Source organism: Linepithema humile, chromosome 1, assembly GCF_040581485.1.
Source record: "Linepithema humile isolate Giens D197 chromosome 1, Lhum_UNIL_v1.0, whole genome shotgun sequence".
In the NCBI taxonomy this organism is placed as follows: Eukaryota; Metazoa; Arthropoda; class Insecta; order Hymenoptera; family Formicidae; genus Linepithema; species Linepithema humile.
In genome coordinates, this window is record NC_090128.1 from 32,931,265 (window position 1) to 32,946,221 (window position 14,957).

Below are 14,957 nucleotides of genomic sequence, written 5' to 3' on the forward strand. Positions count from 1 at the left end.
AAAATTACGTTTTATGTAAAATTGATACGACAATATAATTAAATCATAAAAATCTGAAAACCTTAAATAATTATTATCAAATATTGTTTAAATTTAAAATATTGTAAAATAATTAAATTGATTGACTTGGGCTTCATCTTATGAAGCAATTTTGTATTTTTTTATTATGTATGTTATAAATATAATCAATAAATAAATGTATTTTAAAAATATAAATCACGTTTCATGTAACAGTTATTTATGTCATAAATAAAAGTGATAAATATAATATGCACAGCATAAAATAACGAAATACGACGTAGTCGCTTTATGAAATATGTGCTAATTATAAAATGAATGTAAAAAATTTATTTTTACAATGCATTTTCAACATATTTTTAGCTATCGAATCAACAGAAAAGCTGGACCAAATAATTAGAAAAACAAACAACAGGTATTTAACAATAAATTGATAATAAATTAAATTAAAAAAAATTATTTTTGATTCAGTTGTATAAAATACTATTGTTTGTATAAAATACTATTTGATTATTATAGAACATTTACATTGTATTATACGTAATAATATTCCGTGATTTACCACAATAAAGAAAATCGAAGAAGTTACACACGTAAGATACTCACATTTCATTCTTATATTAATTTACTGACATCTTTATATAATCACTATAAAAAGAACAAATAATTAGATTCGCATGTATTAATCACAGATGTAACTAAAAACTACGATATCATTACCTTTGATCAATGTGTCACTTTACTCATGCACGAATTACTATAACTTCTTCAATATTTGCCAGTTTTCGCCAGTTTTTGCGAATTTTCCAGTCCCTCAATTCGGTCCGTAAAAGTAGATGTATCTATATTCTATCGATGCATTAGGTATAATAAAAATGATACATAAGAAGCATATTAATTAGTGGATATATTGATCGTTCATAATTGTGAATAATATACATACATGTATATTTACAAAGATATATGTTTAGACTTAAAAACTGATTAACTGTTACGTCGCCTAAACATTAAATCTTCAAGTCTGTAAGCGTATTGAATTCAATTTCAACCGAAAAGGCAGTATTTCATGACTTTTGACACCATCTTATGAGAATTTTTTACAAATAAATTTGTTTAAATTTATAAATTTTTTCGATTTGCTGCTAATTGTATGTTAAAAACATCGATCACATATCGAGTACTATTTGACATAAATTGTCTTATTTAATGTAGTAACAATGAAATATGTTGAAAATCAAAAGATATACAAAGTGTCACTCTTATCATAATTTTCTCATCTTGAAAACTCTGATCATAAAAAAAATTTTTCAAAACTATAAAGTTTACATTTTTTAAATTTACATTTTAAAAGCAATTAATTTCTGTGTTATTGTAGAGAATAACACATTCAAAATAGTTTTAAGAGAGGCACCCTATATAAATTTTTTATACATATTTCATAATTAACGAGAATTTTATTGTTTAAAGAAATAAATAATTATCGGTAATTACGTATTTAATCTTACTTATAAAAATGGTAATCATTATATTTGTTCAGAAACGCACGCAATATATCTTTTATAATTTGGTCACTTTTATAATTTGGCAAATCATCTAATAAAAATTTAAAAAAAATGGATTTTTAAAGTAGGCAATTGCAATTATTAGGCATTTATGGTGCATTTACATACAACAATCATATTTTTTTTTTTTTATACAAGAAGCAATTTCATTTATATATGAAAAAAAACAATTTTACTAACGAAAGCGTTATGCTGCATATTACATATTAAATACGATAGCAAAAATTCGACAACAAAGCTTCGCTACTATAATTAATTTTTCAGATTATTTGGCATATTAGTAAAATTTACTTTGTTGGCAGAATAGATAAATTTTGCTCAATACATTTGTTTACAAAAATAAATATTAATTTGCTGCTGCAATAAAATAATTTGTTTCTAATAAATGCATTCTACTATTGTAGCTAAATTGTCGTCATTAAAAAATCAATTTGTTATAATAGCGATATAATTTATAGATTTTTCAATATTATTTTTGAATAAAATTAGTATTCTCTTTGCAGTTCACAAAAAAATAATATATTTGCTACAACAGTGTAAAATTTGTTGCGCTAGTAAACTTTTTTCCCACGTATAATTAATGGTTTAACTGCTTCATATTTATAAAAGACAAAGAGAATCAGTGAATTGTCAGAAGCGAGAAATGCACTATTTTCTTACAATATAAATTAAAATGCATCAAAAATTCTCTCCCCTGTATTGATAAATGCACATTCTAATTCTAATAAAAATTTCTAATTTTCTAATAAAAATGAGTTTTCTAATAACACTTATAACAGTTGATGACATTTATTATTAATTTATTTTATATATAATTTATGGATCAGAAGTCTTCACTATACCTTGCCAATCTTTATACCATTAAACGTGAATAATAACACGCGAAAATTAATTTCAGTATGTGAGACGAAATTTGGTACAATTGATTTCTCGCGTTTCTGACATCATATCATAATTAAACATGATTACAGTGAAACAAGTGAACAATCGGGACCTTTAAATATCCCTGTGAATGCAAATGCACTAATAATCACAATTAATATTTCTAATTATATATTAAAAATTATTATGAAGAACATTGAATAATTCTAAAGTAGTAAGACTGCAATTTCAAAAAATATAAACTATAAAGTCTAAAATGCAAATATGTAGATTTTTGTATACTTTAACTAGATTTCTGATCAAAGTAGCAAAAAAAGCTTTCCTAGCTATGTAAATATATAAATTGTTGTATTGTAATATAGCGCAATCGATTAAAAACAGCTATCTTTTTATTATAAATCCTCGCAATACCAACGAAATAAGAAACAAATTTATGAGTTTATCACTGGTTTTGTAATCTTTTTATTTCTATGCGATTTAAATATCTATTTTTTCGAAAATATTGATAGATATGTTGTTTGAATCGGTTATTTCCTTGGGGAAAAAAGAAAAGATAAAAGAATAGAGAAAAGTCCATACATGCAGGAGATGCAATTTTTCTTCAAATAGTGAAAGATATAAGAAATAAAATGAAAATAAAGAAACCTACAAGAAAACACCAATTTACAACCAATATATTAAGACATAAATATTGTAAAAAGCACAATTAAAAAACACAGTTAAAAAGACACAATTAAAAGACAAAGTTAAAAAATATACATAAGATAAGACGATGCACAAATAAGGAATGAAATTAATTGAAAGTGAAATTAACATATAAAATATAAGTGAATATTCTGATTATTTATCGTTATTTCATGTTAAAAAAAAAAATTATTTTTCTTTATCATTCGTAGAAAACCTTTCTCCTACAATTATTAATCATTCCATACAAGAGTATTAATTTTATTTAATAAACACAAATCATCTCTTATCATCACAATACATGAAATCTGCCTGGTATTACGAGAATTAATGTAACATTCACATAATTGTTTACAAGTATGAAAATGTAAATATAAGGTGTATCTTGCTTAACATGATGAATACTTACAAGTGAAACCGATTAAATTAGCAGTGGTAACAGAGATAACGTAGAAGTCGTTAAGTGATTACATGATGCAGATATGAAGTAACTGTCACAAACAAATTCAAATAATCAGCATTTTAGAAAGATAAGTGAAATAATTGGTTTCAATATACAAGATATGTCGATACTTTTATGGAAAAAAAAAAAAGAAAAAAAGAAACACACATCAGTCACGTTGTTCGATACTAAATCTAGAATTGTGATTTCCGTCAATTCCGACTTATTTCTTTTCACTCTTTATGAGCTTGCTTGACATAGCCTCGTGGAACGCATTCAACAATTCTTGCTCAGTCAATTTCGAGCACACACTCTTAAAAATGTTAAGCAAACTCTCTTTGGATACTTCATCATTGTCGATATTCGCGATCGTGTATTGATTCGTCCACAGTTTGTCCAGGACACGTTTGGCCAGCACAGGGGACTGGTTTAATGCCTGCGCTATGTCTCCCGAGCTGTTGTTTTGCAAAGCTATGTCGAGAACTACCGACGCCGGAATAAGTTCCTCATTCGCCACGGTGTGACTAATGATCACATCCATCGGCAATCTTTGTAACATCGCGTCGAGGCTGGACAACGTCGGCACAGGTTGTGTAATGCCTTCTTGCTGGTCCTCCTTCAATTTGTCGGACAGCATCTCGACGAGTTCAGACGACGTGCACTTTTGCAAGATCGCGCTTTTTACTTTGCTAAAATCGAAAACGTTCAAACAATCGTTTATACTGAGCTTCTTGCTGTACACGTTAAGCACTTTTTCGAAGAATTGTTTGTCGGAATTGAAGATGTCAGGTAACCTAAGGAGAACTTTGCTGACACCGCACGCCCGGGCTGCTGATTTTAACGACAATTCATTGAATTTGTGACTGCACGGCACATCGAGCATCCTCAGGGTTTCCTTTACCAATTCAGTGTCGTTCAAATGCGCCATCTTTGTCTGAAAATAAAGTGGCTACTTATATATAAGATAATACTGATGTAATCGATAAAATTGATATAAGGTAAACAAAACTTACCTTGTATCGCGAAAGGAGCGCCTCAGGACTGCATCTTCTAACTGCATTTTCCAACACAAGATTTACGTCGATTTCATCTAGTAAATCCGAAGTTGTCATTTGAGATTCAACGGACATAGTAATCTTCCTTTTCGAAGTACTTTCGGTATTGGTACCGACGGACGAGTGCGTGGTGACAGCTTCATCTTGCGTGACAGCTTTATCTGGCATGATGACAGGTTTATCTCGCTTAACAACAGGTTCATCTCGCGTGCTAACAGGTTTATCTCGCTTGACGACAGGTTCATCTCGCTTGATGACGGGTTCATCTCGCTTAACCATATGTTGATCTCGCTTGACGACAGGTTGATCTCGCTTGACGACAGGTTGATCTCGTTTGGCGACAGGTTGATCTCCCTTGACGACAGGTTGATCTCCCTTGACGACAGGTTCATCTCGCTTGACAACAGGTTCATCTCGCTTGACGACAGGTTCATCTCGCTTGACGACACGTTCATCTCGCTTGACGACACGTTCATCTCGCTTGACGACACGTTCATCTCGCTTGATGACAGGTTCATCTCGCTTAACAACAGGTTCCTCTCGCCTTTTTATGTACGTTTTGAGTGGTGGGAGAATTATCTCGGGTCCACATTCGTTTAAATATGGACGAGGTAATATGCGTCTGAATTTAGTAGTAGTAGTAGTAGTAGTAGTAGTAGTAGTAGTAGAAGATGATGACGACATGTTTGCGTGCCCACTTGAAGACGGTGCTTCGTTCACAGTTGCACTAAACAAAACATAATTTTTATCGCATATTAAAAATTTGTAAATGTAAACAATACATTGATCTATAATAAAATAAAAACATAAAAAATTACGTACATATTTTCGAAGGTTAATTGAGAAGCTGGCATGTATATAATGTTATTTGTACATATTGCAGGCGTGTTTTGAGCGATCAGTATCGCCGCGCCTGTCTGTTCAGTGTCTCTAAAAGTGCCCAATGTTGGCAGAGCAAAACTTCCAGAATACATTGATTCTGATGATATATCCGTTTCACTGTTAATAGACTGTGTTTTATCCAAATTCTCTGTCGGTTGGTTATTAGAAACATTTCCAGTAGGCAGATTAAGCGGCTTGTTACAGCTTAAGGTTGTATTGTTCATTGTCGTAGATACTGTTTCTATGTTGGATACCGGAACGAATGGTACAGTTGGCGGATTCTCCACCGCGGGCAATCGTTTCTGCACTTCCGTGACATTTGACACGCTTTCGGAGGGAGGATTCGCTTGCGGCATGCTTGTGCTTTCAAAACGTTGCAGAACATTCTTCACATATTCGATCTTTGATTTACCTTTCACGGGCAATCTGCTAATTTCGCGTTCCGATAATTTGGCCAACTCGCCGATCGTGTTTATACTTCTGTTTCCAAAGTAGCTGCATAAGTTTCGTTTCCACATAGGATAAGTTAACTGTTCGATGATAGTGTCGATTGGTTCCACGCACGACGACAATGTTGGATAAAAAGGCTGGACGGAATCCAGATATTCGGGCTCGACCTGCGCATTATTCTGTGTCGGTTGACTTTGAGTGTCTTGGCTTGCCAAACTCGAAAATATGGAGTCTGTCACCGGCAAAGTGTCCTGCTCTGTCAGATTTTCTGTCGCGTGCGTACTGGTGCGCATTAGCTTTCCGCAAAATATATCATCTGTATTTGCAGTGGAATTCAATTCAGTAATATTCTGGACGTCTACGGTATCCTCCATGTTTATCGAATTGCTGTCTTTGGTAGGTAAAGCCGCTATCACAGAGTCATCAGTCACATTCAGTTTAATAGAATCCACCGAACTATTTTGGATAGACGTATTGATGTTATTCGTGTCTACCCCATCAAAGATGTCTTGCTGTGTTTCGGAATCTTGCGTTCCGACGTGATCTGTCAGCATATTAACGGAGTTTTGCGGATCTTTCGAAGTTGAAAGCTGTTGATTCTCCGAAACATTAGGCGTAGCTATTACGATTTCCTCCATTACCTCTATTTCTTCGATAATCGTAATTTCTGAATGGGAATTGTGTTTATTATCGGTTTCCGAAGCATTGCCAGGCTCATTAATGTCCATCATAGCTTCCAAACTCAGTTCAGATAATGTTTTTTCTAGCGATTCACTCTTTCTCTCGGCTTCAGTATCCTCTATGTCAATTTCGTTTTGAGCGTCACTCTCAGTTGTTACTTTTTCTGCATCAGTTGATACAAATTTAAGTTTGCTCTGCTTGAACTTCAGCGAGGAATCCTTCCTTGACATAGCACCGCGTGTCAGAGAACATTTCGTTGTTTTTGAAGAATCTGTAGTGGAGATTTCATAACCCATCTCTTTCGATACTGGTGGATCTGCAAAGCTCACGCGTTTTCGCTGTAACAAACATATTTTATAAACATATAAATTTAATAAAGCGATAAATATTGAAATATAATACACAATCCGTAAAAGAGAGATAGAAAAAAAGGTAACATGAGATTTTTTAAAATAATATTTTTGGAGATATCAAAGATTGCACATTACTGTTAAACTGTTATATTCTAATAATATAAACCAGCGCTCGGAATTAGTTGCACATTTCGGGCCGATTCAAGAGACGACGCCTCCTGTTCCTCCACTACCGCCCGGCCGCTGGCGGCCGAGCCGCCGATAGCTCTGGCTCAGGAGCGTTTTATATTAGAAATAGGCTGGATTGTTTAGGCATTTCTCAGGAAATCGTAACATTTTCTTCACTACATAAATAATGTTTATTTTCATTAATACATAATATATATATATATATATATATATATATATATATATATATATATATTTAATTATTAATAAAAATAAACATTTATGTAGCAAAGAAAATATTACTATTTTCTGAGAAGTGCCTCAACAACCCAGCCTATTTCTTATATAAAACGCTCCTGCGTTAGAGCTATCGGCGGCTCGACCACCAGCGGCCGGGCGGTAGTGGAGGAACAGGAGGCGTCGTCTCCTGAATCGGCTCGAAATGTGCAACTAATTCCGAGCGCTGATATAAACTATGGAAAAAATACCTTAGGAGTTAAATCTAGATCTGGTTCTGGTACACTCGAGCGGTGACGTTTAAGAATACTAGCGCTCGGTGATGCAGTTAACGACGGTGGATTAGCGCTTGACCATTCCAACATCGGTAGATCATCTTTCTCATGCGCGGATGATGCATCTTGTTCATTGTCTTTGTCAACTGATATTTCCATTGAAGGATCAGACAAAGTCTTGTCCGATTTAAACGAAAGTTTCTCGCCGTCGTTCTTCAAAGTGGTAAATGTCGATGGAAGCGCACAGTAATCGTGCGATCTCATGTTGTTGAAAATTTTTTCCTGTCGGCTACCGGAAGGTCCGCCTATTTTATCCATTTCCATAACCGTCGGCATCTTTTTGCTCGTTTCATTCTCCGCGTCCTTGGTTTTTGACTTCTTCACTGACGATTCATCCTCGAGCGCAATACTTGAACTATCACCTTCGATATGCGATTTCGTGACCAAACCTAGCATATGGGCAGCACGTCCCGTGAAGGATTTAGGCTTAGCAAATACTTTGCCACCGCTTTTCGGCGAAGAAAAACTAGTTACACTTGTAGTTTTAGTCGCCGATGTATTGTCGACTGCCTTCTGACCTTCCGCAACTAAAACCTTCGTGTTAGAATTTTCAGTCTCCTGAACGAAGTCTTTTACATTATCTTTGTCTCCCTCATCGCTCACTTCTGTATTATTGTTAGGATTAGCCTCAGCTGATTGCTCACATGACTCGGGCACATTGTCATCACCGCTATCTACGGGGATGGATTCAGGTACGTAATTTTTTTCAATTTCAGTCATGTCTGAAGTCTTAACAATAACATTCATTTTGTTGATCTTAATAAAGCATTGTTTCTCAGTACATTTTTTATCTAATTTTGAACTAACGGTAGAAATTTGCGAGCTTTCGACAAAATCCTCAATGTCTTCCTGATTCTGTCCACTTGGTTCCGCAAGCTCCGGAGTCTTTACACTTGTGTCAGACTCAAAAGTGTTTTTATCAGGTTTTTCACTTTCTACTGTATCAGTCGTTACGTCTTCTATCGCTTGGCTAGATGTCGGAGCTGCATGCGTCCTATCTATGTCCGTCGAGCTCTTTGATTCAGATATTTTGTCACTGGTATCGCAGAGTCTTTTAACTTCTTTATTAACGTCCGAATCACTCTTGTTGGCCTCTTGTTTTGTGCTTCTTCTCCCCCGCCTTTTAAGTATTCCTTGATCTGTGTGATCATCTGCGTCTTTCGCATTCTTCTCCAATTTTGGAGATTTCTTTGATCCTTCTGTAAATTTCGCATCCATCGATTTCAACTTCAAATGCCTATTGTCAGGTGTCCCGTATTTTCTCAACCCATGCGTAATTGTTTCTTTTTCGTCATCCGAATGTTTGACTCGACGACGATTTACCGAAGGACAGTCGAACACCATGTCGATTTTTAAACGAGATATTTCATTTTTCGTACGTTTCGTCACATTCTCCATGTCTATATCCGAGAATACATCACTGCAACGCGATGTTTCACCACCGTCCTCACTAACCAATTTCCGCTTTCGACGTTGCATGGTTCCGTCTGATTCAGTATCTGACACGTATTTGCGCTTTATGCCTTTCTTATTTTCATTGGAATTGTCTTTAACTTCAGCGTCGTCAACTGACTCCTTTTCTTTATCGTTCGTATCCAATTTTTCCTGAGTAATTTTCACTTTCAATATTTTTTGTACATTTGACGCACTTGAATCTTTTTGACTTTCCACAGTTTCATCACTTTTTAACGATAAATTCAATTTTGTAACACTATTACGATTGTAATACTGTCGTCGTTTGTTACTGTCTAACATAGACGGGGATGATCCTCGTTCGTGTGTTTTATTTTCAGGAAACTCCTCGCGAGATTCAAAATTTAATTTTTTCGCAATGGATTTTATTTCATTTACAGCCGTTTTTTCGTTTGTTTCTGATATAGCTTTTTGTCCACTGGAAGATGCCAAATTGGAATCTGTCTGTTTTGATGTATCCATCTTTTTATCCTGTTTTTTCTTAGAACCTTCTTTCTCAATTTTTTCCATTAAATCTTCGTTTTGCTTTGTATCCACGATATTTTCTTCAACAGTATCATCCAATCTTTTACTATAAATATGATCTATTATGCCCGGTGAAGAACAATATTCTGTTTGTTTGACCTTATGTTTCTTGTCAGCATCGTTATCAATGAATTTACGTGGTGTGAGCTCATTTTTCTTATTATTGGCTTTATCCGATTCGTTAATGCATTTGGCTTTTATATCAAACCATTCTTGCAAATTTTGCGAGTTTTGCGAAGATGATTGAGAAAGATCATTATATAATGCTGGTATATCTTCTCTTTTTTTCTTTAAAGTCTCTTTTTGATGCTCAGTCAAACGATTAACATCAAATTTCAAATCTGTTTTTATGTACACATAGTCCTGTAAACAAAATTAAGAAAGTAGAACATTGATTGCGTAATAAATGTAAAAATGTGTGCAAAATAAAATCAAAATATTTACCTGTGAATCAGGTTCAGGTTCAAGTTTAAGCGTATTTTTAACAGTCTTCTTTGATGGATCATTGGGCAACGACTTTAACGTAAGGTTTGTATTAGATTTTCTATTCAAAAAGCTGCCAGCCATACGCACTTCTTTTGATTCTTCTGCTTTTTTCTTTGCGACACTATCAGATGTAGAATGAGATACAGGTTTTTCTATTTTTCTTATTTCATCTAAAACAGACTTAGCGCTATCGTCTAAGCCATCTCTAACTTCAAAAATAGATTGTGTTAAAGATCTTATATTTGAATTATTGTGTTTCATGGCCGTTATAATCACTTGTTTGTACGATAATAAAAGTTCACGATCTAAATGTTTATTGAGCCCTTTGAAGATACTGATTATGTATTCCCATGTGCTTGTAATCTGTAAATAAAATTGCTAGTTTAAAAAAGAACATAAATAATGCAAATTAGAATATTTCGTGAAGAATATGGATGTCGTACTTCTTTGACAGATGCCTTCATTTGCGATGTAAGTATAAGTTCAATCACTGATTTACATCTGTGCAGATACAACACTACTTTTTCTAAATTGTGTCCAAATACAGTAATCAGTAAAGCTGATAATGTTTTTAGAGTTGCTTCAGCGTTAGTGTTTTGTATATAGTGAAAAGAAACAGTTATAACGTCTAGTATTAACTGCAAGATAGAAGGAATTTCATCTCGATCTGAAACATAAATTATGTATTATTGCATTATTACATTTTGAGTGTTAATATTATTTCGAATAAAATACAATCGAGTACATACCCAGTAAGGATTCATAATCAAGAGTGCTCAATAAAGTGTCAAAGCAGTTTACAATGAGAGAACAACAATTTTTATTTGTTCTTAAGCAATCTCGCATCATATTTGCAGTATCCAATAAAATTTCGTTTGGTTTTATTTTAATTATCGAATCTGATTGTAACACGAGTTGTTTATATAAAGCTTTCCACGCTGGTATTTGCTCTTGTATCTGTAAAAATATTAATATATAAGAAAGTTGTCATCCGATATGAACAAATGATGATAAAAAGAAGTCTATAAAATTATGTGAACCTGATCAAGCTTTTTCTGAGTTGCAATTTGAAATGGAAATGCCAAAATCGGCTTCACATTTTTAAACTGATATTCGTTTTTATGGGCTTCAGATTGTTGCATGTATTTTGTTAATATTTCCGCTATTATAGTCCACAAGTTCAAGTAAACTACCCTGTAACATATTATGTAATTATTGTCAAACACTGATTATATTAACAGACTTTTTAGACTTACATATCTCTATGTTGATTGTTTACTTCCAAATTTTCCATTATTGTTTCCAGAAATCCAAACACACCTGAAGAATATGTAAATTCTGAACTAATACATCGTTTCAAAAGGCACTTAATTGAATCATTTCCATCATCCCTGCAATATAATAATAAAGGCTTGTATAATATATAGAACAATATAGATAGATACAAACAAGTCATTAATTTAATATATACGTACGAGAGATACTTTGGCACTTCCTCGAGCATTGGAAATGATAAAAGTTTTAACACCAATTCTGGTAATGCGTTGTCACGAAGCTCAGCATCCTTCACGAGTTGATGGACGTGTGGCAGAATTACGTCAAAAATCATATCTTTCACCATAGGTTTGTTTATATGATTCCCTAATTCAGTTACAACTAGTATTACATCTTTATACAAATGATCCTGTAAAATTCAATATAAAATTCAGTATAAAATTTTTTCAAAATCTCTTCGTTATATACATTCATATCATATGCCATAAAAATAAGAAAATAAAAAATAGTAACCTTTTCTTTGAGTGCTGTATCTCTTATATATGTCATCAAGCTTGCCCACAACTGTTTGCCACGCTGAAAACGACTTTTCAATTCTTGATCTGTGAGTTGACCAAGAATGAGTAAAGCCTCTCCAATGCTGTGAATAATGCTCTTGGAACATTCTTGAAATACTGCGTCAGATATAGCATTAGGCAGTTTCTCTTCTAATATTGGACCACAAACTGTCAAAATATCTTCCTTGTTCACAATTAATTGATACAAGGCATCCACTGCAACTACTTTTGTCTTAAAGAATCGTTTGCCTGGAGAGGCAACAACGTCAAATTTAGAAGAAAGGAGTGGTGTGTCTCCAAGTGGTCCAAAGCAATAATTTAGGAAATGCGTAATAATGGGAGTAGCAAATTTTGCGACATCTTTATACAATTTAATAATTAAATGCCACCAAACTTCCAATTTCGTTAATGCGATTAATTCAGTTTTACTATTTTTAGCGTTCAGTGGAATGCAAAGCAATTTTATCCTTCTGGCAGTAGCAAGTTCTTGATGATCTAAAGCAAAATTGTCAATCAATAATTTCCACGAAAGAAAAGCTTGTCTGCAAAATATAATAAAAATAGTGTTAGTTTATTACTTCATTATGTGGATAATAAAAATCAATTTAATCATACAGAACTGTACGTTTACCTGCGTATAATAGGATCAGTAGATTTAAAAGCTTTTTCCTCAACACTTAGTAAATTATTGATAAGACTAGCACCACGATGAAGATCTGTACCAAGGAACTGGATAGTGGTATTCCACTGAATAGTCCAATCTGGATCACATACTGTTACCAGCAATAACATGCGTTTACAGTATGTAGATTGTAAATTTTCTTTATACTTTGCCCATAAAGCAGGATAGTCTTCACAAATACGTAAAGATATATTAATTGCAACAGCTTGCTGCAAAACTTTTAAAGCAGGGGCACGTTGTCGCTTGTGTCCCATATAGGCCAATGTTACTATCTTGTCCAACAATAATGTATCAAACTGGAAAAAAAAAATGTTTACAATCCTAATTAGAATTTCAAGAATTGTTCACGATATAATCATGTATGTTTATACCCTCTGAATATTTAAATGACTGTCAAACGTTGTAGCAGCTAATTTATACAATCTATGCAACAGAATAATGGAGTAACTGATTGTATCCTCCTCTAGTTTTTCTTCATCTGATAGCTGTTGTTGTTCAACCTCTATCAGCATTTGTATGTTATCTACACATGCAGTTGGCGTTATCCATGCCATAAAATTAGGTTGTACACTAAGCATACAGTCTTTAAAAAAGTTCAGAGCTTGTCCATCCTTAGAAGCTGCAGAAATAGCATTGTCATCTACTACCTCCAATAATTTAAGTATTTTTACTCTGAAATAAAATAAGAGCTTAGTATCTTGTTAAAATCTAAAGTAAATAGATTTTTATAATATAAACTCAACAGTATAATATAAAGACAAACCTTGTCCTCCTATCTGTTGGTAACATGGCTTCAAAAAGATTGATAGAGTGTGCTTGAAATTCTCGCACAATAGCATTAAGGGCGCTTAATGCTTCATTTTGTATACTGCCTTCATACTTCGAAATTACTTCTATAACCACCCTACATAACTCCTTGTACTTTTCTTCTTTAATAATACCACTCGATTCCAATTTTTTAGCTTGACTGCAAGATAAATAATATGCTTTAATATAAAATTTACATTTAATTCAAGTTGCAGCAATTAATCTACAATTCTCAAAGAAAACACTCAACAAAAAAACAGTTCTTTCTTCTCTGCAGTGTCTTATGTACTTTTTTGATTATTTTTTCTATTTTACTTGTTTAAAATCTGAAATGTTATCTTGTTACATATTTAGAACGTATAATACAATTAAAGAATTAAGATCTAATATTTAAAACTCATTATTATATTAATTCGTCCAACAAAGAGTTGTTAATTCTAATGCAGCAATTTGTTAAACGAGGAAACAATTATGATGTCTCATCTCCTCTGTCTTGTCATGCATGACAAAGAATTTTATGAGGGCAGACCCGTGATACTTTACCTGGTGATATAGGTTAAAACCTCGCGTTTTTCTTTGACATTGCCATTTTCCCGCAATGTCTTCATCATCCGCGAGAAAGTTGTGCTCGCGGTCGTAGCCATCTCGTCGCGTCCACCTCCTTCCTTTTATGATGACTACCGATTGTTCATCTCGTGTCGCGCACGCGAGTCGGCCGGATTCTCCTTTCTTCGGACGTTTTTACCCGCGTGTCACAACGCGTTATTCGTCCCAGCGTTAAAAAAAAAATTTTTCGCGCCCGGAACGAATCGACGTCCGACACGATCGACAAAGCTCGCTCAAGAGAGAGCGAGAGAGTGAGAAAGAGAAGAGACGCGAACAATTCTCTTCCGCGTCGCGAATTAACGCGAAATGGCACGTTTGTCCAAAGTACGGAAATACACTGTGCTTTTCTGTGTTTTTCCTATGCGCAGTTTCCAGATGTGCTGTCAAGCTCTTTTCTCTTCAGTACTTATCTTCTCACGGCGTTGTCGACAAGCAAGAATTTAGAGCTCGCGTTTGTTTTGCCGCACGCCAACCAGCTTCGCGCGCCAGCCAGACTCCACAAAGGCGCTCGTGTTCGCGTTTAGTTTTATCTCCACTTTCGGTCAGTGTTTTCATTTTGGTGAGGAGAAACCGAGAAGATAAACTCGTCGGTTGCCATTCGATGTCACGATGAGTCGTAATAATTCTGATCGAATAGTTCGATGGAAAAACACCTGGCTGCCAACTTTTCGATTCTTCGATCTCGATGCTGCAATGTTGCTCAATAATATATTATGCACAATACCAACTGTCAAAAAACACAAACATCACGCACAAACAAAATAAAACAATTATCATATTTTTTATATAATGCTATA

General features: G+C 33.9%; 1 protein-coding gene across 2 annotated transcripts; it reads right to left on the reverse strand.

The window, feature by feature from the left end:
- Positions 1-908: 908 nt before the first annotated feature.
- Positions 909-14,867, reverse strand: Rif1 (Rap1 interacting factor 1). Of its 2 annotated transcripts, none has more exons than XM_012364779.2 (15): positions 14,098-14,867; positions 13,511-13,714; positions 13,119-13,419; positions 12,697-13,043; positions 12,022-12,607; positions 11,709-11,917; positions 11,490-11,624; positions 11,274-11,427; positions 10,983-11,190; positions 10,677-10,900; positions 10,192-10,596; positions 7,666-10,110; positions 5,466-6,994; positions 4,602-5,370; positions 909-4,537 (listed from the first exon to the last, which is right to left on the reverse strand). In XM_012364779.2, the coding sequence occupies exons 1-15, from the start codon at positions 14,196-14,198 to the stop codon at positions 3,812-3,814; spliced, it is 8,343 nt and encodes a 2,780-aa protein (XP_012220202.1). In that variant the 5' UTR covers positions 14,199-14,867; the 3' UTR covers positions 909-3,811. The 2 variants fall into 2 exon arrangements, with proteins under 2 accessions (XP_012220202.1, XP_012220203.1); XM_012364780.2 differs by having other exon boundaries at positions 909-4,522; positions 14,098-14,866.
- Between the last annotated feature and the right edge of the window lie 90 nt (positions 14,868-14,957).

Excerpts from the sequence above, each read along its gene's own strand:
- Rif1 (XM_012364779.2), bottom strand. The coding sequence starts at position 14,198 with ATGGCTACGACCGCGAGCACAACTTTCTCGCGGATGATGAAGACATTG. Across the intron at positions 11,918-12,021 it reads ATACAGCACTCAAAGAAAAG|GATCATTTGTATAAAGATGT; the intron begins GTTACTATTTTT and ends TGAATTTTACAG. Across the intron at positions 5,371-5,465 it reads CAATTAACCTTCGAAAATAT|TGCAACTGTGAACGAAGCAC; the intron begins GTACGTAATTTT and ends TGTTTTGTTTAG.